The following is a 23792-nucleotide window of genomic DNA, read 5'->3' on the forward strand; positions in this document are numbered from 1 at the left end:
TATTAAGCAAAATTATCTAGGTGAACTAGCCTTATGTGCCTTATCCTTGAGCCTAAGTAGGGAAAGGGAAAGAGAGGGAGAAACAAGGGCAGCGGGAGAGGGGTGTGAGCTGTGTGGTGTGTGAGGAGGAGAGGGGTGTGGGCTGTGTGGTGTGTGAGCAGGAGAGGGGTGTGGGCTGTGTGGTGTGTGAGGAGGAGAGGGGTGTGGGCTGTGTGGTGTGTGAGGAGGAGAGGAGCGTGAGCTGTATGGTGTGTGTGGCCCGGGCTGCTTGAGGACAATCAGGTTCCACGTAATAATTTTGCCACTAAGTGGTTCCTTAATATTGGGTAAGTTGCTGATATATTTAAATCCTGCCTTGCTCTCTCCAAAAAAGAGATTTGAGGCAGCTTATAATAAAATACAAGTATATTTCCTTCATAAAAGGAAAATGGATCCAAATCATGAGAGAGAATAAGGCAATGTGCTAAAACAGTGGTAAGGGTGGTAGAACAGCAAACCATGCTTTGAATTTCCCCCTTGGCCAAATGAAGACTCTTCAAAGGAGGGAGAAATGAAAGAAAATAATCACGAAGGTGCCTTAAAACATACAAGCTATCTTGATAATGCCAATCTTTCCTAAGTCCTTCAGAAATTTAGAGGGCAGCCTATCTGAAATCAACGAGGCAAAACTCTCTCCGGCCAGGTCTGATCTCCTGTGCCAGCCCAAGTGAGACAGCTCCAAGAGCAGACTGTCTGAGCCACGAAGGATCAGCAAGTTGTAACACAAACCTCTCTGACCACGCTGAACATATAATCATTGAAATCATAGCTGTGCCTCCTGAGCCTTTATTTTGGACGCTGGCTCAGCAACCCAGGAACTTACAATCCACACTAGGACAGCACATCTCCCAGACATTTCTGCTCATGGCTGATTTGTGCTTACTCTGCAGTAACCCCCCATAGAGAGACCATGGTCAGGAGGAAAGAAATATCTGTGGAAAAAGTGGCGGGGATTAACAGAAAAGTGTAAGGAAAATTAGGACAGAATGTCCTAGAAGGCACTGGATATTCAGAAAGGAATTGCATTAGAAATTCTTAACATTAACCAAATTAACATGGACAAAATTTGATGGCTGCATTTAGTTACTAAATGACAAAGGATCTCTGTATTAGGGCAGATACCATGGGATGGGCCTGAAAAGCATTGGTCTGAAGTTCAAGTGATTTTCTTTTTTGTTAGTAGCCAAGGTGAAAAGAATGATGGGAAGATGGAAGGGTTGTCTTCAAACCAGGCATGTTTCATGGAGAATCACTTAAATTGAGTTGGACTTACTCATGGGGACAATAGTGTAATAGAATGTCACATTCTTGATTAAGGGCCTGATGCTTGACTTTTTGTAGAAATAAACTATACTGAGTTAATCATAAATAATAACTTTATGGCCAGTATTAATTACAAGGCTTGCTAAAGTGCACATGCAAACAAGATAAAACACCAAATTAATTGGTTGATTGAAATTTACTAGGATCATTTCCAGGAATTAGAGAAAAAGGAAATTAATGCTGGGCTGCAGGAGGAACTGTGTGGAAAACCTGCATTGCGAATGGTGGGTCTGAGGCTGGGAGACAGGGCAAGGGCCTTGCAGACCAGATTGCACTAGCCAGTTGCTGACCACATGGCAGTGTATGTGGTGTGTGCTGTGCCATATAATGCAAGACTGTGGCTTCGCTTATCTTCTTGCAAACAAGAGACCAATCCATACTTAGGTGGGAATGTTGAGAGAGCAGAACGCTGTTAGTTGAGACAGTGCATGAACAAACTGCCATAAGACTCCCTGACTGTGCACAGTAGGAAAAAAGTAACAGGTATGGGAGCATAGGTGGAGAAAGGCTACCTTTTCACTATCATACAACCTGAGTGCCTAGTGTATGTCTCCTAGCCCCAAGGATAACATGAATAACACAGACCCTGACCTTTGGGGGTGGGAGCAAAGTGGGAGGGAAAGATTAGTGGCACCTAACTATAAAGATGTGTCCAAGGGCCATTCTAGAAGACAGAGCAAAGGTGGGAGAAGTGGTGGACACAAGAAGGACTGGCCAATTCCAACACAGGAGGTGATACCTTGACCTTAGGCTTTACTGTACTGGGCAGAGGAAAGAAAGGACATTCAAGGCAGAGAGAGGAGTTAAGGCAAGGACACGGAGGTGTCATAACTTTTGAAATGTTGATGTTTCTAATATTTGAATTCCTAGTCGGGGCTTTTGGCTTTTCATTGGATTTAAAGAAAAATAATTCTCTTAAGTATGCATTTGACTTCTATTATTTAGAATTCATTCACTAATGTAGAACAAATACAGTCATTCTAGGAGACTCAATACAAATACAAGGGACTATAGTTGATCATAGCTCCCTAGCGGAGTCTTGGACAGATAACTTCCTAAAAAGCTTCGTATTTTTTACTCTACCTATTATTATTCATTTAAACCTGCTTAGTGTGGACAAAATTATCTGCCATTTATAATTCTCTTGTTTCTGTTTTCATAATCTATGTGCCTGGAGAGATCTGATCTTTCCTCGGGCCTGTCCTTCCTTACCTTATGAATGAATCCACCTGCTTTCCCACCTCCTCACCTTCCTGGGTGCCTGGGATCTTCTTCAGGCATTCCATTTTGAGCTTAATGGAAGCGGAGCTGATGAGTTCAGGTGTATTAAGGGGCTAGGACGTTTATTTATTTATGGAGTAAACCTCTGGGGATATTCTGAATCAGTTTATGCTAGTAGCAACTTTTGAGAAACCGGTGTCCTGAAAGTGACTGATGGAATAGGAGCAAAATTTTAAAATCTCACTCATCACTCTGACAGTAATGATAAAGGAGACATAGCTGCATCTGAATTAGTCCTACAAATGAGGGGAAACGGTCCTCAATAAAGGTTAAAAACAGGGCATGTAAAAAAGCTGTAATAATACTAGTAATTAGTGCCCTCTAAAGCTTTCTCCAAGGACGTCTAATGAGAGTAGCTCAGGTTCTTCTTTACAGGTTATCATAGCTATAACAATTCCTAAGATTGGGAAGGTGGCATGGAATCCACGGAGACCCAGGGCAACAAACAGGGCATCAAAGAGTAAAAGGAAGGCCTTTGCAGGCCCAAAGCCTTCCTGCTATCTCTGTAGCTTCCAAAGGCCTCATCTGGTCTCAGGTCACTTCAGTTGGGTCCTCCCTCCAGAAAGAGTGAGGTAAATTCTAGTAAAATTACCCGATTCTAGCCTATTAGTGCAGCACATTACTTACTTTTTATTAAATCATAGGTTTAAGAGTTTCTCATCATCTAAAGAAACTACCTTAAGCTACACATGTGTGTATTGAGAGACAGAAAGACAACTTTTAACATACATCTGCTAATTTAGGATGTCCAACAAATCTAATAGTTTTTTTTTTTTTGAGACAGTCATGCTTTGTTGCCTCAGCTGGAGTGCAGGTGGCACGATCTCAGCTCACTGCACTCCACCTCCCGAGTTCAAGCTATTCTCCTGCCTGAGCCTCCTGAGTAGCTGGGATTATAGGTATGCACCACCATGCTCAGTTAATTTTTGTATTTTTAGTAGAGACCGGGTTTTACCATGTTGGTCAGGCTGGTCTCGAGCTCCTAACCTTAAGTGATCAGCCCACCTTGGCCTCCTAAAGTGTTGGGATTACAGGCGTGAGCCACTGTGCCTGGCTGTCAGTTGTTATTGAGTATTGAGGCTACACTGGGGTTCCAGTAAACTACAGCCCATAGGCGCATGGCCTGCAAAGCCTAAAACATTTACTATCTAACTCTTTATAGAAAAAGTTCACCAACTTCCAGACTACACTGCAGTATCCCAACTTGAGAGAGGCATATTATATATATAAAATGTATACTGAATTGTTCTCAAGAAAATAAGTCACCCAAAGAAGGTATTATGCATGGCTTTTCATTCATTATACCTTTTAAAACATCTTATGTCCCCAGTACCACACTCAGGCCACACCAAATATAAAGGGTTACAAATATTCAGATTTTATTATAAATAAAATACTGTTTTTCTTAAAACATAAAAAATGCCAAGTGTTGCATTTTATTAACCACCCTGGAGAGCAAGGCTGTAGAGATTAAGGCAAACAGCTAAAGTGAAGGCACATATAAAAGGTCCACAGTTGGAATTCAAAGGAAAAAAATTCAGGGAAAAATAGCAGTATAATAATCCCTGTGTCAACCAGCATTCTGCAGCAGCCATCCTGTCAATTACATTACATAAAATACAGATAACTGGAGCTAGACAATAAAATAATGGCTGTGTTGCAGGAGTGTAACCAAGGTATCATCTTGTAAAGAACCTTTTATTTTAAAAAATAAAATTCTGTTTAAAAAATATACCACACAGGTGGAGGCGAAAAGCAAATAATAAAAAGAAAGTTAAAAGGAAACCAAACCAGACCACCCCATTGTGGCCTGAGACTTGCTGGAGTGAACTTCACCCAAACTAGCTTGGCAGTCAATCTTCAGTCCTCTTCTGCAACCTTGACCAAATGCGTATGTTAGGATGTAGCCACTTAATGAAATGAACTAGCCAGGAAACGATGATGTGAAAGCTTGGCAAGAGCACGCCACATCTCCTGCCATAGTAGAAGAGGTCTGGGAGAAGCAGCAGAGTGAAAGCTCAGGAGTATATCAGGTCAAAACACTTGTGGTAAACTCTGGTATATCCCAAGCAGATGGAAACAGGAAGTGGGATCAAGAACTAAGTTACACCACCCCTCCCAGTCTACCCATCAGTAGCACTGTTCCTGATGCCCTAAAAGTGCTCAGTCAAAATGTACTCCCTTATAAAACTGACCTATCCAGCTCCAACAATTGCCAGAAAGGGCATTTTTCTCCCTCATTCCTGGGTAGTCCCACTATGGCGTCAAAGATCCTCTTCGGCAAACTTTCCTAATCCTACCATAGCTTGTCAACCTGGCGTTCCTGCTCTGGAACATTGTAAAACCACTGTGCTGCAGGTTAGGATCATCAGGACTGCAATGGAAGAGGACCCAAGTTACCTCTTTACAGTGGCTGGGTGTGGAGGAAAGCAATCATTAATTTTAGAGAATGGAGATGCTGCAAACACAAGGCAGAGAGCAAAGTAGTGGGGAAGAAGCACAATCCAAAGAATTCTAGAAGGAAGGGAAGGAGGTATTCAGATACATTGTGCCAGTGAAGAGGAAAAATTGAGCAAAGTGAACAGAGTGTCATTCTAGAAATAGGACCAAGTATATTTACATAAATTCCTTATTCTATAATCATGATAAACAAAACACAAAACATTCACACAAAAATATAAATTTGAAATAATAGCACCAGTGTGTCAGATAATAGTTTCTTTCCCCCCACCCCGCCCCTGCTACGCAAAGTACAAAGTTGCATAGTGTTAAAGGCTATATATGAATCTCAAAGGTGGGTTGGTAGGAGGAAGGGGGTGGGTAGCAGGGAATTATCACACTGTAGTCTTAAAACCACAGAGCTGAGGATCAAAAGTTGAGAAGCCCACTAGGAAACTCCACGTAAGGGTCTTCCCTCTACATTTAGAGGGAAGGTTTAGAGTGGATTTAAATCACAAAGTGCAGGAACTCTATAGCATTGGCAGCTGTGTGAAATACTGAGTGCAAGTATTTGCCACCAGGATTTGGCAAACAACGTGTTTTGAGGGATTCTGGAAGATGGAAACATCAGAAGAAAACTGGAGCTAAGGGTCAAATGTCTCATCTCTCTCCAACAGAAGAACAAATGGATACACGGGATTCTGATAGTACAAGCTGCCATCTAAGTTTTATCCCTTTGCTAGAAAAGACTCGAACGAGGAGGCTTGTTTTTCTTCTGTTTTGTCAAGACCTTAGGGATTAACTGTTCTCTGCCAGATACTTAACACTAGTTCCAAGACTAACTAATAAAAAAGCTGTAAGAATTAGTTTGATTTTGAAAACAAAACTTTAGTGGTTATCATATCCCTATTTCTTCTGTGTAAGTTCCATTTATAAGAATATCAAAAGATGTCTTTTGGTCTATTGGTGAGTGCAAGCTGCCCATCCAGATTTAAATTATCAGCTGCCCAAAGATCTGAAAAAAGTTCATCTTCCTAGTCAATTATTAATATACTAGAAAAATCTTCTTCAGCCATGTTCACCTGGAGACTTTTATAAATAACTGCATCCTGACCCACGGATGGCTCAGTGTCCTACACTCATAATAGATAAAAGCACTGATGGATGGCTACCGACATTCTAAATGACTAATACCTTTGGCACAGGATATTTATTTCCTTTTGCTTAGAAGGAAGAGGGGCAGGAGATGCAGATGCATTTTCTTTATCCATGGACTGGATATACTGGCCATCACAATGCTACTGTTAGTAGCCAAACTTTTCCTTCATAGAAACAAGAGTACTGAGACTGAGGAGGTTCTGCTGGTATCGACGAGAGGGGAGGGCTACTTGCTCTACCCCAGCATACACGGGCTCACACGATGTGCTTATGCCACTGTACAGTAACGTAGGATGCCACGTCCTCACGCAAATCAGAAGGGAAAGTGTGGGTAAGGTAGCAACGTGAGTGGAAGAGAGACTTTATTAGATAAAACCCTTTGTTCCCGATTCAGGATGTTTAATTTGCTTCTCTTTAAACTTTGTGACTTTTCCTGGTTCAAAAGGACAGTGATGGACAGCAGCAGAGGAGTGGGGGTCTGAAAAATGTAATCTTTGTGTCAAGGCACTCTGTGGCCTCACAACTGCCTCCGTGTCAGAGGGATGCTGCCTTCCAGCCCTAAAGACACTAGGGCTTTTCAATGGACGGGGTATTGAAGCAGCCAGATGGTAAGGTCTTCCTGATGTCCTCCAGATTGCGAATGTCCTTCATGATCTCCTCGATATCTCGGTTATAGTCCATGATGGCAGCCTCCTGCTTCTTGGCTTCATTCTCCAGGTCAGACACTTTCCTATCAAGATCGCTGACCTTCATTTCATCTTTGGCTTTGTTTAGGGTGCCTTCAATCTCGTTTAGCTTATTCAGGTCCACTGTATCCAGCTGCCCTGGAGGGTCAGAAAGTACATAGAAGAGAACAGACATATTCAGTAAGAATGATCCCTTCACAAATACCTGCACTAGACTCTAGGCCCAGCAGCTGCTACTCTGCACAGGCAGCCCGGCAAATGTGACTTGCAGATTGTTGATGTCACACAATGGTATAAAATACGCAAACCAAGTACAAATGCTGACCTAACCCAGCAGGGATGGGTCTGAGCATATAATTAATATAGAGCTGGACGTTTTTTTCTGAGACAATGGTTTTTGCAGAATGTTTCCTAAATGCATAGCTACCATGTTCTAGACCTTTGAGGACCATCTGATAACATTTAATACCTTTTCCAGGTGTATACATGTAAACTATATGTCATTTTAGTGCCATCAAAGATATACAAATCTCTAAGAATCCTAATCCCTCAGCTCTTAGAGAGATTCCAGGGAAGATGGGTTGGTTTTGAAGGTCACTTTCTGCTTTCAGGAGTTAGACACTATTAGGAGCTTTCCTATGTAAAATGGCCAGGAATAAAATGCTGAAATAATTTCAGCAAGTCTTCACTTTAAGCTTAGCAAGAAAAAGAGGTTCTTTTGAAAGAAATGAAATGTTTCCATAACAAACAAAAGCAGACACAAGAGACAGCATTTCATGCATACTTGACTTGATTAAAGTCTCACAAGACCATTTTACATCAAGTGATTCTCAGATGTTAAATAATTTGCCCAAGTTTGCACAGCCTATAGGCAACAAAGCAAAGACACTAACTCAAGTCAGACTAATGTTAAAAGTCTAGCTGTTCCACAAAAGCTTTCTCTTCTAGCTTACTTCATTTTATATCCATCTGTTGACACATAACTTATTCTTGACATTTGAGACCGATAAAAAATACCCCTGTAGCCCCCCACCAAAACAAAATGCACCAGTCTTTAAAGGCTGGCAAATTAAAATATAATGCCTTGCTACAAAGAGTCCTGGCTAGAGTGTTGACACTTTATAATGGAGTCTGGTGACAAAAGTGCATCTGTCCTAAAATGAAGCCTGCTCCCTATCACCCTATCAAACTGGATTAAAAGAAGGTTTCCGTATGCATAGATTTCCTTGAAAAATCAAGGTTTTTCTCTCTTTTGGCATGAAAGCTTTCCCGTTATCAGACTGTCCTTACTTAGCAAATGAAGAGAATTCCAGGCAGTAAAGTCATGACCAGTTTTAAGTGTTCTTTTTCGTTTTTTAAATTGAGACAGGGTTTCGCTCTGTTGCCCAGGGTGGAGTGCAGTGGCACGATAACAGCTCATTATCACCTCAAACTCAAGTGATGCACCTGCTTCAGTCTCCCGAGTAGCTAGGACTACAGGTGTGTAGCACCACACCCAGCTAATTTTTTAAATATTTTGAAGAGACAAGGTGAGATCTCGCTATGTTGCCTAGGCTGGTCTCAAACTCCTGGCCTTAAGCTATCCTCCTTGCGTGGCTTCTTAAAGTACTGGGATTACCAGTGTGAGCCATCATACCCAGCCTGTGTTCTTTTATTCTACTATTGAAATCCTTTACTTTAAATCCCTTAAAGATATTGCCAGCAAGATGAGTTAAGAAAAATCACCGTTTAGTTGTACAATGATACTGGACCATAAGTGCTACCCTAGCTGGCAATATATCTTCAAAATATAAAAAGAAACTCCTCAGACCACAATGTTCTATTTAGGGCAAGGTCCACAGAAGGCACCTAGTAAGTACTTGTCACATTAACACAGCCTAAAGTCATGATTCAGGTCACACTGTAAAGCTGACGAATAATCAGTATGGTAAAGAAGCAAGTTGCTCTTAAAGACCCTATCATGCAAGACAAACATTTATTTTATAAGGCTTTCAAAAATAAGCAAGAGCAAAAGGAAATATTAATGATTTAATTAATGACTTAAAAGAGATTAATGTAAACCTGTATCATCTGCTTTTGAGTCAACTGTACTATATCAGATCCTAAGAACAGTACAAAAGATTCAGAGACTGACAAAAATGACTCTATGGCTACGTACCCAGCTGCTCCAAGAGGTCATTAATAATGCTGAGGAGGCTAGTAACAGAGTTTTTCGCTTTTCTGGCATTGATCTCTGCTTCTTGAGCAGCCTGTGAAGCCTGTAAGGGAAAAATGAGCAAAGAGTCTTGACTATATGTTTTCATCTTCTTTAAATCTTTTTTCCCAATGACCCAACAAATCTAATTTCCAGATTTTCTTCCCTTTTCTAATTTAGGAAATTGAAATCTCTCACTGCTTTTTTTTTTTTTTTTTGGTGGGGCTGCTGCTTATCTTCATATTGAGGATGTTGGTATTTCTACTTCATTGAAGTTATGACTAGGCAGTCAGGATGCCTACACTCACTAACTCACTATATTTGTATTTCAAAAATTATCTCCTTTTCTCACATTCTCACTCAATAATATATGGAGGTATATTCATAGTAAAGCCTATTAAGCAGAAACAAGTTATTTTTTAAGGATGATTATAGAAACTATGTTTCAGAACCAAAACATGTCCTTCGGGACACTCTTAGAGACTTATTAGAAATGTCCTATTCTTTGAAAATTTTCAGTTAAGTAAAGCTCTCCTGTAAACTCCCCTTCCACATGCAATGACCCAGCCACAGTCCCCCTGACACACATACTCGTTTATTGGGGCAATACAATTTACATTTTAAAAACCAAACAAAGGTAAATACACTTGGGAAATTCCATGAAACCTGAACAAATAACTGTGCATGAGTCATAGGAAACAGCAATGGAAGAGGAAGTGTCTAAATATCAGAAAACAGATGTTCTCACAAATAAATCTAGTTGAGATTTAAGTAAGTGGCTTTGAGCCTCTTACCACATAATTGTTTTTCCTAGTTTTGGGTCAGGACAACGCAAACATTTTGGGATCAAAACAATGTGAAGATTTTAAAAAGAACAAGAAAGCAAGGCAGAAAAAACCTTCACAAATAAATGATTAATCTCTGTCCAAATGGCAGCTGTCCTTATTGAGCATCCACAAGCTTGTCTGCGAGTGTAAAAGGAGGGAGAAAGGACCTTGCCAGGGCCGGCCAAGAGCGCTGCCCCTGCATTTAACCTGTGGTCTCCAGTCTCCTCTTCCAAAAGAATGAAGCTATAAACCTTCATTCTTCTGGTTAAAAAATACATTACAGATTCAAATAATACTGGCCAAATGCCGGCCTTTCAGAATTGACAGAAATACAAATGAGATACTGCATGTGGGGATGGTTTGTTTCCTTAGAAGTTATTTACCAAAATAATTAAAGATCTTCTTTCACCCTTTGAACTAAACCAAAACCCTTTATTGAAGTTCCTAAAGAATATACTATTTTTCAATATGCTTTAAATCTAATGTTTCTACAACCATATTAAAAATGAAATCCATATATGCTCAACATATGTGAGAAACATCTATTTTTTTAATGGGAATTTTTTTTTTTTTTTGAGACGGAGTCTTCCTCTGTGGCCCAGGGTGGAGTGATCTTGGCTCATTACAACTTTCACCTCCCAAGTTCAAGCAGTTCTCCTGCCTCAGCCTCCTATGTAGCTGGGATAACAGGCGCCCAGCACCATGCCCAACTAATTTTTGTATTTTTAGTAGAGATAGCGTTTCACCATGTTGGCCAGGCTGATCTCGAACTCCTGACCAGAGGCGATCCGCCCACCTCAGCCTCCCAAAGTGCTGGGATTACAGGAGTGAGCCACTTGCGCCCAGACACTTTTATGGGAATTTTTACTTGAGCTACACCATAACAGAGAAAATCAGGACAATCCAAACCAACATCCACCCCCCACCTGCAAAAAGCATAATAAAATCAGGTGTTTGCACAGGGATAGTTTCCTTTATCACTTCCCTAGAGTCTTTACTGAGGTTAGCAGGCTTTGTACTTCTTTTTTCCATCCCAAGGTGAAAATGACCCACACTGAGGGACTGTTTTCTGGCAGCAGTGAATGACGGCCTCTTCCTTGCCACTGAAAGTGAGCAAGTAACCACTAGTTCGTGTATGTCATTACCGTGATTGCTACACCCAACTGGAAAAAGAATATTCCTACTGTGACTCCATTAAAGTCTTTTCAAAGCAAAATATAGCATAGAACGGAAAAACGGACCTTAGTTCTTCCTTGGGCCATCCATTGACAAGTCAATTTTGTTATAAATGGTACCTTGCATATACATTATCACAAAATGTGAAAAATTAAACTGGATGTAAGTTTCATATGTTTTGGTGGGGTGGCAGACAATGCCACCTTCAAAAATTTCTTATATACAAGAAACTTGTCTTTGTCTCTAAGGAGCAAGGTGTTGGGAGAACAAGAATAAGAATTAACTTCATTGCATTCCTTTTTTATTAACATTTATGAATTACCCAGTGAAAAATATAAACACATACTTATAATGTCCTAAAACCTCAAACGTGTAAAGCAATGTTTTACTTTTAACTGAGTAACTTTGGGACAGGACAATTCTGCAACAAAAATACCTGGCAGAAGATCCGAATTCTTTGTCTTCTATGTAAGCTACTAACCCAATTCTTGACGAGACAATGTGATGAAAAACAGAAGTCAATATAAAAAAGACTCTTCTCAACAAGTGGGGGATCTTTATTATGAAACACTGTTCACTTTCTGCCAATGAGCAAATATACCAAAACCTCTTACCATCCCTGCCATCATCATGTCCTGGTCAGCGTCATCTTGTTTTCTCTTTAGCTCTTTTTCTGCTTCTTGTAGTTGCTTCAACATATTGTTCACCTCATTATCCAGATCTGTAACTTCTGCAAAAGTTCTTTCAGCTTCTGCCTTAGTGCTGGTGGCATTCTAGGCACAAAAGCAAATTGCAATTTTTTAAAAAAAAGCTTTCCTTTTTCTCAAGTATGCTCCCGCTCCTTTTATAATTTATAAAATGTCTTAAAAATACAATCCAGAAATAATAATATATTGATTTATACAATCTCATGACTTACATTATCAATTTGGGTTATAAATAATCGTAAAAAAAATGACATTACTACCCACATAATAACAGTTTGTATTTTATCTAGCACTTTCATTTGTATCCTCTTCTTTAATCCTGGAAACTTCTGTTGTATTATTGCCATTTTTAGTTGGGGTCACACAGACAGCAAATGATAAACATTTAATGGCATACACTTTCTACGACATCATATTGATTAGATGCTTTCGCTGAGGTAAAATTTAAATTCAAAGCTAGCTTAGTTCATTCTTGGCAGTTCATCATAATGTACAAAAAGACCACAATCCTGAAATATTTTATAAAATATAATTAATCCAAAAGCCAACCGTTCTAAGGAAACTAAGAGGTTTCTCTGATTCTTAAATACTTAATTCTAAAATTGCTCCAATCTCTCTTTTAAATAAAACAAACAGATTGACCTTGAAATAAGAGAAAGCCAGACTAAAAAACATTATTCTTGAAGATGACCACAAAGAATCCTAGCAATGGCAGCTATGGGAAGTCTCTCCTAGGAGTGGCTTACATATGGCGATATGCTTGAAAGGGGGACTTGAAAGTTATATTGATAAGGCACACTATATAGTATTGAAATAAATACCACCTGTCTAGGTCAAAGAAGAATGTTTATTTAGAAAAAGTCTGATTTTTTGTGGGAATGGGCTCTATAGACCTCTGAAGCCAGACCTCACATTGAGACATAGTAGAAATTTTAGAGTAAAGCACCCTTTTACTGATTCCCCCTCCTCAATCAATGTGGATACCTACTCTCATGCCCAGTCAAAAGAAAAAAAAAAAAAAAAGACAAATATGGTTTAAGACAATTTTATTGAAGTTCAGGAAAAAAATCTACAAGGGCTCTGATGGTCTGGAAAGAAACTGGAAGGTGACCAGAGAAAGATATGGGCAGGGACTCTTGGAGAAGAGGAAACGCACACCTTTTGGACAGCGCTTGCGATCCTCTCTGCCTCATGGGCCTTGTTCTTGGCCTCTGTGGCATCCGCCGCAGCATTGCCCAGGGCCTGCTGGGCTTCCCTGGTCTTTTCATTGGCTTCGATGATGGTCTGGTTGATAGCAGGAATCTTCCTTAGCGCCTCCTCTGCGGCCGTCTTGTTATCGTTCACACGCCTATCAAAATCTGAAACGAGTTCAAGGACACATTTGAGCTAAACTCCCAACAAGTAAAAAGGGGGCCTTCCAGGGAGTTCCAATTGGATTTTGTTTTATGAACAATGGAAGTCAGGGTAAAAAATGGAAGACAGCATGGGCTGAAATTTTAGAAATTACACATCTCTACAGAATAGGTCTCCCAGTTAGTGTTATAGAAATGTTCCCTGTTTCTGGAAATAGAATTCTTACTTGAACAATGTGCTTTAAAATGCAGAGCACTGAGCATCCCATTACCACTACCTCAACCATTACTAAAAGCTGCAATTTATTTAGTGTTTACTGTGTGTCGGGTACTGAGTTAAGAGCTTTGTGTCTTTGACATAAAATAGGCTGTATCATTTTTATAAGAAAATTGAGGATTAAAGAAGTTAGATGACCTGTGGTGCAGGGTGCAGGGTTTTGAACCAAGGCCCACTGACACCAGAGTCCATACTTTGAACTACTACTTTTTTTTTTTTTTTTTGAGAGACAAGGTTTCACTCTGTCACCCTGGCTGGAATGCAGTGGCACAATCACTGCTTAGTGCAGCCTTGACCTCCTGGGCTCAAGGGATCCTCCCACCTCAGCCTCTCAAGTAGCTAGGACTACAGGTATGTGCCAGCATGCCTGGCTAATTAAAAAAAAATTTTTTTTCATAGAGATGGGGTCTCACTATATTCCCCAGTGAGGAACTGGTCTTCAACTCCTGGCCTCCAGTGATCCTTCCTCCCAAAGTGTTGGGATTACAGGTCACCATGCCTGGCCCATACTTTCAACTAGTATCCTGTAAAGCATCCTGTAAAGCTTCTCTATTTATAGAACCTATGACTATTTTATTGGACAAGAATTCACAGTTGCTCAGTGAATTGGTCACATTTCTCTTCTATCTGGGGTGAAGAAGAAAAACAACAACAACAAAGAATCAGATGCCACTGGCAGAGAAAATGAAAGATAATCTCCATTTACCTATATAAGTCCTCTAAATAGGCATCTTGGTTATGTGAGTTTGCCTAATAAGAAAACATCTTTAAAAAAAAAAAATCCATACTGAAGTATGCAGGGATAAAATGACAGGAGCTCTGGGACTTCCCTTTGAAATACTTTAGCATAAAAAAAGTAGGGAGTTGGGGATGAAGTAATAAATATGGTAAAAGTCACGATTTAAAAAAAAATCACTGTAGTGGTGGAAGCATTTGCCCCTGTTATCTCAGCCTTTTCTACCTTTCAGGTTGTTGAGAATGTCATTAGCTTCTTGTAAGGTATCCCGTCCCTTCTTTGCAGCTTCTTCAGCGAGGGCCTTGGCAGCATCAGCTCGGGCTAGGAGTTGGTCTGCGGTCTGCAAACACATGGCAGATGAGAGGATGAACCCTCAAAGCAAATCCCTTCTGTCTCCTGGACAGACAAGGCTCTCCAGAGGTGCCACCCTGAGACTTGCCAGCATAACACATGTTAGGCTGCTCTCTCAGCACTGTGGTCTGCTGTCTCTGCAAGTACGGGTGTCATCACAGACCTACTTGGACTGTTCAAATGTTGCCTCAAGAAATGAAGCGACCTGCAAATCAAACCAACCTGCTGTTCAGTCTTGCCTTTCTCCAGAAGGTTCTTGACTTCAAGTTCCTTCCCTCTCATATCTTCTCTGAGGTCCTCATAATCTTTTAATTTCTGGTCAATCAGATGTTCCAGATTCTCAGCTTCCATCTTTATGTTATTTGCTTCGTTCTGTGAAAAGCAAATAAGATCACTACACTTTGGATAAAACATTTAAACTAATGAAAAGGTAGGCTTAGGAACTCTGTAACACCTAATACTCAATGATATTTTTAAAAGAACTGCACAGATCAAGATTTTATGGACTTTTTTTTTAAATGAGATAAACTTTACACCCACTGAAGTTCACAGCATCCACATATAGTTTGATGAGTTTTGACAAATGCATTTCTGCATAACCAGCACCCCAATTAAGATACAGATTTCCATCACCCAAGAAGCTCCCTTTTCTCCCTTTCCACCCGATCTCTACTCCACCTTTCCAACACTGTGCCTGCCATTGTTCTGATTTTTATCATCATAGACTAATTCTGCCCATTTTCTAATTCTAAATATATAGAATCAGACAATCTGTACATGTCTAAAGAGACCTAAACCTTTATGGTAAAAATCAAGTCAACACCTCAGATATAAGAAGTGAAACTTAGTAAATCTCAAGCTTAATGCAAAAAAATATGCCATTTATACAGAGCTTGGAGTGAGGATCCATGATTAGAGTACAGATATGAAATAAAATCCTACCAATTCCAAAATATTTTACCTGCCTCAGAACATCCTGCTATAGTCTTTTAATTAAACCATTCCCTCTTATTCCTCTCTAGGTCTCTACCAGACAGAGCCTGGGAGTAAATGTCTACATGTACTCTGCTTTAAGCTATTCAAATGTATTATTATAATTTGGATTTGCACTAAAGACTTAGGAGTGATTGTTCATATCCTTAAAGTAGTCTTTCCTATTTAGTGTTTACAATCACAGGATTCTTTATCTTGTTAAGTTTTTGTTTTTGTTTTTTTAAGAGATGGGGTCTCACTATGTTGACCAGGCTGATCTTGAACTCCTGGCCTCAAGCAATCCTCTCACCTCAGCTTCCCGGGGTTGGCATTACAGGCATGAGCCACCACATCTGGCTACCTTGGTAAGTTCTATTAGCGTATGTGAAATAAGACTCAACTTTACCAGCGAGTCAGTGGGAGGACAGAGGGAGGTGCAGAGCAGTCAGCTCTCACATAGACTTGGGGGAGAGACGGGGTGGGGCTGTGCGTACAGGCTGCCCCCATACCTCTAGTGTCTCAGAGTCCAAAGGGCTCAGCTGAGCCACGCTGGCATAGATCTCCACAGCTTTGTCACCGGCCCTTTTGGCCTCCTCATGTACTCGGGCAGCTTGTTTTTCCAGATCCTGTGAGATGTTCTTCGCTTGTTCATACCTAAGACACAAATAATGTGGTTTAATGACAATCTTAGCTGCTTTTAGCATCTTAATGTTAACCAGATTAACATGATCATGTGATAATATGCCCAAAACCTCAAAGGAAATGTTACATTAAAATGCTTGCATTTTAATACCAACATTTTGCATATTTACATTTTCTTTTATTATTTCTATTTATAACGTATGGCTTGGCCGGGCACGGTGGCTCACGCCTGTAATCCCAGCACTTTGGGAGGCTAAGGTGAGCAGATCACCTAAGGTCAGGAGTTCAAAACCAGCCTGGCCAACATAGTGAAACCCCGTTCGCTACTAAAAATACAAAAATTAGCTGGGTGTGGTGGCAGGCGCCTGTAATCCCAGCTACTCAGGAGGCCGAGGTAGGAGAATCGCTTGAACCTGGGAGGCAGAGGATGCAGTGAGCTGAGATCGTGCCATTGCACTTCAGCTTGGGGGACAAGAGTGAGACTTCATCTCACAAAAACAACAAAAAAAAGAAAAATTTTACTATAATGTATGGTTTACCATATACTTTCTTATTTCAGACACCCTTTAAAGATTTGTAGTTCAATTATGTTTCCTCTACTATATTATATTATTATATTATATTTTTTCTCTTATTTGTGCAGAATTTTAAGTATCATGGCTCATCTTGTTACTATTCTCTGTAGTTACAGTAATTGAATCAAACCAAATCTCTGTGGCTTCACATGCCCTTCTCTACTTACTGTGCCATTTCAAAAGCATGATTAACAAAGGAAATCTTACTGCATGAATGTATGTCCTAAATGCACCAGTATTTAATTTTTCATTGAACTAGTGTTACCTACCAGAACATCTGAAGGAGTGTAAACCACTTTTAAATTATACTCACTTCCTATTAAGTTCTTCAATCTCAAATGCTGTTTCATTTTCTCCTGCCAGTGTCCTCAAAAGCAGGTTGTATGCCTCAGTTGACGTATCATTGGCTGTCTTTGCCACTCGAACAATGTCATCAGCTTCCTGTTTATGACTATACAGATAAAACAAAAAATAAGCCATGAAACAACCATCTGATAGGGAAATAAGTAAAATTTAGGTAATGCTTTATTATTATTATTATTTTTTGAAATGGAGTCTCGCTCTGTCACCCAGGCTGGAGTGCAGTGGCGTGATCTTGGCTTACTGCAACCTCTGCCTCCCGGTTCAAGCAATTCTCCTACCTTAGTCTCCTGAGTAGCTGGTATTACATGCATACAACACCATGCCCAGCTAATGTATCTTTAGTAGAGATGGGTTTCGCCATGTTCACCAGGCTGGTCTCGAACTCCTGACCTTAGGTGATCCACCCGCCTTGGCCTCCCAAAGTGCTGGGATTACAGGCACGAGCCACTGCTCCTGGCCTACTTTATTATATGTACATATACTAACACGGGCAAGAATTCTACAAATATTGGAAAACCTCATTCATTTGGAATTTTGCGATCATTTCAGTGGGGCTGAATTTATGAATAGCATTCTAAAACTGAGATGAGAATATTTTCCAAAAAAAATTATTGGTATACATTTATAAGAGAAAATGTTTATAATTCTTCAGAAAAACCACTTTTAAATTTAACTATTTGAGAGTAATATACATATAAAATTGTGTATGCCAGCAAGAAATCATTTATCTAGTTAAAAACAAATCCCACGCCTAATCTTTATTAACAACAATCTGCTAGTTTCATTCAGTTACTACAGTCTAAATAAGTTAAAAATCTAAAAATACTATGGTTTTGAGACATATAAATATAATTTGTCTTCAAACCATTGTATTCTAATATTCAAAGTGAATATTCTAATGTCAAAGTAAAAGGAAGAAAAGAGTATACACAGCTGATAACATCTTAGAAAAGAGACCAAACCATGCAAAAGTGGGTTATGTAGAAAGTGTTTATGGGTTATGGGATAAGACAACACACACACACACACACACCATAACGGAAGCCACAACTTAACCATTAAACAGGGATCTAGAAGTTACCGTTCAGCAAGCTTTCGAGCCTCTTCTGCCAAAAGAGTCATATTGTTTGGGTCCCCTGTAGATTCTGGCTGAGTGACTGACTGCACAAGAAATAAATCACTTATTCTCAAAGGACTGAATTATTTAAATTTAATAAAGCGAGAGTCAAAACTAAATTTTTGTTAGAGGGCAAAAAGAATGCCTCTTCCTTTTTTTTTTGAGATGGAGTTTCACTCTTGTTGCCCAGGCAGAAGTGCAATGGCATAATTTCAGTTCACCGCAACCTCTGCCTGCTGGGTTCAAGTGGTTCTCCTGCCTCAGTCTCCCAAGTAGCTGGGATTACAGGCATGCACCACCACACCCGGCTAATTTTGTATTTTTAGTAGAGACGGGGTTTCTCCATGTTGGTCAAGCTGGTCTCGAACTCTCGACCTCAGGTGATCCGCCCGCCTCGGCCTCCCAAAGTGCTGGGATTACAGGCGTGAGCCACCGCGCCCAGCCCCAAGAATGCCTCTCCTTATTTTCAGAGATCGTTATTTAATATCAGCACCCTTGATTGCAGATTCTTTCTATTTTCAGTAAAGGATAAAGGAAGATTAAACTGCCTAGTACCATAGAAGGAACAAAGCTAGAGAAATAACCCAGATGTCCCTTGGTTTTTATCCAGTTTTTAATAACTGTTTCATGCCAACTATGAGCAATGTGGCTTTCTTGCTCCATATTTAGGGACAAATAAAAAGATGCATGGAGTCAATTTAGTTGAAGAAGCACTCCACTGCCAGTAACAGACTTGCTATAAATCCCAAGGGCCTCCCCCATCCCCACCTCAGACGTTTGCAATCACTTACCACATTGGCAGCAGCGACTTTTGTTTTCTCAAGTTCTCTGGATGCGATTTCAATCAACCGCTCTGTGTTCTCTACATGGGCACGTGCTTGTTCAGCCAAGTTTCCAGTCTCTTCAATGGTATTCCGGATATTCTGTAAACGGCTAATTTGGCTGGACAGAGTGTTATTCACTCTCTGTAAGCGATCCATCAAATTCTGGTCAACATCTAAAATGGTTTGCAGAAGAAAGTCTGTAAATTATCTGAAGAGGATCATATCATCTCACATGAAATCTGAGGCCCGATGTATCTTTACTCTTCTAAACATCGCAACTTTCTGCCAGGTTCTGCAAAGCCCCTGGCATAGCTGGACAGCCTTTACCACGCCCAGTAGGTCCTTCAATGTACACTCATCACACCTCCAACCATGCGCCCATCTGTCCACTTGACTATGAACTCTTTCTTACTCATCACTGTATCGCTGCTCTTATGCAGTGGTTGGCAAAGAGAAGACACCCAAGGAATGTTTAATGAAGCGGAGAATGACTGGCTTTAATACCAGCACATGCAATTTAGTCATAAATATACAATGTTGTTAAAAATGCTGCCAGCCCTAAAAGCCGAACATTTTTCAAAACCCAGAAAAAAACCAGGTTTAAAACATAAGTTGAAGTATGACAAATTAAACTTATTTTGTATTTTAAACTAAATAGACTCTTCTGCCACATCCATGCGCCAGCATATCAGTGTAATTTCTTTCAAACTGATCTGTTTTTTAATAGTTCTTCAAATTATTCTTTATTAATATGCTCATTCAAATTAAATCTCATACTCAGGTCCTAACAAATCAAAAGATAAATATAAGTCTGTTATTATTAAAACTCTCAAGTATCATGAGGTTTTATTAACATATAAAAACCATTAAGTAAATTGACCAATTCATATTTCAGCATCGTGCTCGATGTTGGGGTCTAAATTTTCTAAGGAATGTGGGAAAAAAAAAAGATGAGAAGTCAAAGGTAAGACCAATGAAGATGAATACAGGTTTGGAAAAAACCAACTTGGAACTTGGCTACCAAATGCATGTGCAGAGGTGATACTCTATAAACTCTTGCCTAACTATATATGGTGGTCCTACTTGGAGGGTTACTCAATTATTTGATAATGTAAAAATTTTTTGGCTGGGCGCAGTGGCTCACGCCTGTAATCCCAGCACTTTGGGAGGCCAAGGCGGGCAAATCACGAGGTCAGGAGATTGAGACCATCCTGGCTAACATGGTGAACCACCATCTCTACTCAAAATACAAAAAATTACCCGGGCATGGTGAGCATGTGCCTGTAGTCCCAGGTACTCGGGAGGCTAAGCCAGGAGAATCACTTGAACCCAGGAGATGGAGGTTGCAGTGAGCCAAGATCGCACCACCGCACTCCAGCCTGGGAAACAGAGTGACTCTGGCTCAATTAAAAAAAAAAAAAAAAAAAAAAAAAAAAAAAGCTTATGAAAACGCATGCCTTTAATGATTTTTAGACACCTTGTAATAGAACAGATTCATAAAATGCTTGAAATTTGAATATTGAATAGTTTTTTATCTGTTGGAAAATCACCCTATGCTTACTGTAGCTTAAAGCAGTAAATGTCAGGTTGCTTTTTGAATTAGTGTTTAAAAAATGAAATGATTTATAATCTACAAGCAGTTTAAAAATTGAGAAAGAATTTTATAAAACCATACTAATAACCTTGCTTTAGGAGCCACATCTAAAGATTGGTCCATCTCACAGAAGTCACACACTGTTCAATCATGCGTACCTTTGACATCCTGGGCCTCACGAAGGAGGTCCATAACTTCCCTCTCTGCTTCCTTTAGTCTATCCTCAAAGGCTTGATCTGTCACCATCTCATCCCCAGTTCCAAGGTTTGCTATGAGACTCTCTAATTCCTGGAGCTTCACTCTATGATCAGCAACCTAAACATAAGGAAGAAAGAAAAGGGAAAGAAAAAAGGTAGGTCACACAAGTATTCCTGAAGAACTCAATCACACTTCCTGCAGGAATCATGGGCACTCCATGAATATGTAGTTGTTTTTTTTTTAATTATTATTATACTTTAAGTTTTAGGATACATGTGCACAACATGCAGGTTTGTTACATATGTATACATGTGCCATGTTGGTGTGCTGCATGAATATGTAGTTCTATCCACTCCATTCATGTCTACTTCTGAAGAGAAGACATGGCTAGTTTATTTTTCTAGCTTCAAAAAAAACCTTCAGAGCCATTCCTTTGACTTTAAAGACTGCATGCTGATGATTCTTCAGCTCTGACCTCTCCCTTGAGTGTCAGATTACCTTCGTGATATCTCCACTCAGCTCTCTGACAGGTATCTCAAACTTAACATCCAAAATTATACCTCTTACCTCTATTCTCCTTGAGGAATCTCCATCTCAGTAAATAAGGCCTCCAGCTACCTTAAGCAAAAAACCCAAGACACATCCTTATTCTTCTCTTTTCCTATCCTGTCCCCAAACATGCATATTTATCCAATCCAATTGAGGCTTCCTATTAAGCCCCATTCCTAACCATCATTCTTCACACAGCAGTCAAGAGTGCTCCTCTTAAAATATAATCTGGATTTCCTAGATTTTAAGAGTTTCTTTAATGCATTCTTAGTGGATTTGGGATAAAATCTAAACTTCTTACTATGGTCATCATGGTCCCATATAACCTGTCCGTACCAACCTCTCCAGTCTTAAAAAACAGACCACACCCTCCGTGCTCAGCAGGCTCCAGCCACTCTCCAGCTTTCAGCCCTCTGTACACCAGGTTCCTTCTGCCTGGAACAAACCTACCATTACTTTTCACTTGGCTCATTCCTTTGTATCCATCAGATCTCACCTTAGATGAATTCTGTAGAGAGGCCTTATATAAAGTAGTTTCCCCCAGTTGTTCTCCATTCGTATTCTTCCTGGCACCTATCTCAGTGTTTGTTTTGTTTATTTGTTTATTTTTTATTATTTGCCTCCCAACTGGAATATAAGTCTTTAAGAATAGGGACCACATCTATCTTGTTCACTACTTTTTCTATAGAGATTAGTGCACAGTAAGTTGCCACTCGACGTCTGCTAGATGAATGAATGAATGCACTATTGACAGCTTACCTTATCCTTTACCAGCCGGTAACAAGCTGGACATTCCTGGCAGCCAGGCCAAGACCGATTGTAGAAATAGTTTTCTTCACACTGGTCACAGCGACTTCCCACAAAGCCTTCTCTGCATTCACAGCGACCATCATCTTTGCACTGAAGTGAAAGAGATCCCTCGGGATGACAGTCACAGGCTGCAGAATAAGGAGAAAATAATACGTAATTAGCAAAAGAAGGAAGAGTATATCTCGTAATTCAGACTGATAACAATAAGCTGACTATGCTGTCATTATAATTTTTTGAAAAACAGGACTATTTATGAGATCTTAAATGGCTATGTCTGTTTAGCAGAGAAAATTGACATTTTTTAAAGTCAAAATGAGCTTTAAAGTAAAACGTGCAACCTTTGGGACACACTTCAGGTTACTTAGTAATTAGAGAAGTTATGAAACTATGAGTGCTGTTTTCATGCACTTCAAGAATTCATCTCTACCTTCAATTCTCCACTGTTTAATATTTCTCTAAAGAACTAGAAAACCCAAATGCTAATACTTCTTTTGCATTATCTTATAGTTTGTTTATTCACTGTGTTCTCTGAACTGAGTCAATTACTTATGCTACATTCCACAGGAGAAATGAAGGAATTCAGAAAGCAAAAGCCAATCTGTTCTGAGGCCCAATTCCAGGCAAGTGTTTATGCCAAGGAGAAGCAGATGTTTACACGTAATCATACCAAAAGGGCCCCAAGGGTGGGAAGCAACTACAGCAAGTCAACAAACACACTGTGAACAGAATCTTCCACTATTTCATTGTCGGCACTAAGAATGCAATCAATAAAGAAGTTTCATGAACCACAGTGGGAAAGCTCAGTAATCAAAGGAAGACTTCCTTGGAAAAAATAAAAGATTGGAAAAAGGAAGAATCAGAAACGTTATAAAAGAAAACATACGAAGAAACCAGAGAAGCCTTTGATCTGCAAATAAAGCATCTACGATGACTTAGGTACAGCCCTGACTATGAGCCAAGTGGCTAGACTGAGGCTGTCAAAGTCTTTTCTGGCCTTAAGACACTAACTGGAATTAGTGGAAGCTTAGAGTTGTATGCCACCAACACCCCTTACGTTTGCAGCCTTCAGGTCCAAACCCAAAGTGGTTGACCTCACAGCGCTCACAGTGCTGACCGGTGATGCCAGGCTGGCACTCACACTGGCCAGTGCGGATGTCACACTGCCCATTGGTGGAGCCCAAGGCATGGCAGTCACACCTGAAAATGAACACAGGACATTTCTCAGGCAAGAAAAACAGACTTTAGGCACAACTTTTTTTTTTCTAGTATAGCACTGATGTAATTTGTAATTTGTATCAGAAAACTGAATGGTAAGGGTTACTAAGATGGAATGTTAAGGGTTATTAAGCCCCTAAGGTTCAAGTAATTTTCATGAGTGCTATTCAGAACCTCTTTTCCTAACTTAACTGCTACCAGTGCTCTCCAACCTAGGACTGTATGGACACTAAGTAGCAGCTTTGAAAACAGAAGTTCCCAGGCTGCAACCCTGAAGGGTCTGATTCTAAGTGCCTCAGAAAGGACCTGGCAATTTGTGCTTTTAAAAGCTTGCTCAGGTGATTCTGGCACAGCTGGGGCCACTGTGCTCCACTCCTTTCTTTCATT

The 23792-nt window shown here is 40.0% G+C and overlaps 1 protein-coding gene and 1 long non-coding RNA gene across 2 annotated transcripts in view; one reads left to right on the plus strand and one right to left on the minus strand.

Moving 5' to 3' along the window:
* Nucleotides 1-3998: 3998 nt before the first annotated feature.
* LAMC1 (laminin subunit gamma 1) overlaps nt 3999-23792 on the minus strand; it is a 124081-nt gene continuing 104287 nt past the window's right edge. The window contains exons 16-28 of the mRNA XM_003264438.3: nt 23245-23387; nt 22140-22318; nt 20792-20948; nt 19007-19212; nt 18180-18259; nt 17049-17186; nt 16028-16172; nt 14769-14918; nt 14421-14535; nt 12989-13188; nt 11738-11896; nt 9085-9184; nt 3999-7064 (exon numbers count right to left, since the gene is read on the minus strand). Coding sequence (XP_003264486.1) covers nt 6808-7064; nt 9085-9184; nt 11738-11896; nt 12989-13188; nt 14421-14535; nt 14769-14918; nt 16028-16172; nt 17049-17186; nt 18180-18259; nt 19007-19212; nt 20792-20948; nt 22140-22318; nt 23245-23387 — 2029 coding nt within the window. The 3' untranslated portion in view covers nt 3999-6807. The remainder of the gene's footprint in view (nt 7065-9084; nt 9185-11737; nt 11897-12988; nt 13189-14420; nt 14536-14768; nt 14919-16027; nt 16173-17048; nt 17187-18179; nt 18260-19006; nt 19213-20791; nt 20949-22139; nt 22319-23244; nt 23388-23792) is intronic.
* On the plus strand, nt 8327-11162 carry LOC115836690. Its single transcript, XR_004031705.1, has 3 exons — nt 8327-8455; nt 8619-8777; nt 10986-11162. It is a non-coding gene; the product is annotated as an uncharacterized LOC115836690 (long non-coding RNA).

Source organism: Nomascus leucogenys, chromosome 9, assembly GCF_006542625.1.
Source record: "Nomascus leucogenys isolate Asia chromosome 9, Asia_NLE_v1, whole genome shotgun sequence".
In the NCBI taxonomy this organism is placed as follows: Eukaryota; Metazoa; Chordata; class Mammalia; order Primates; family Hylobatidae; genus Nomascus; species Nomascus leucogenys.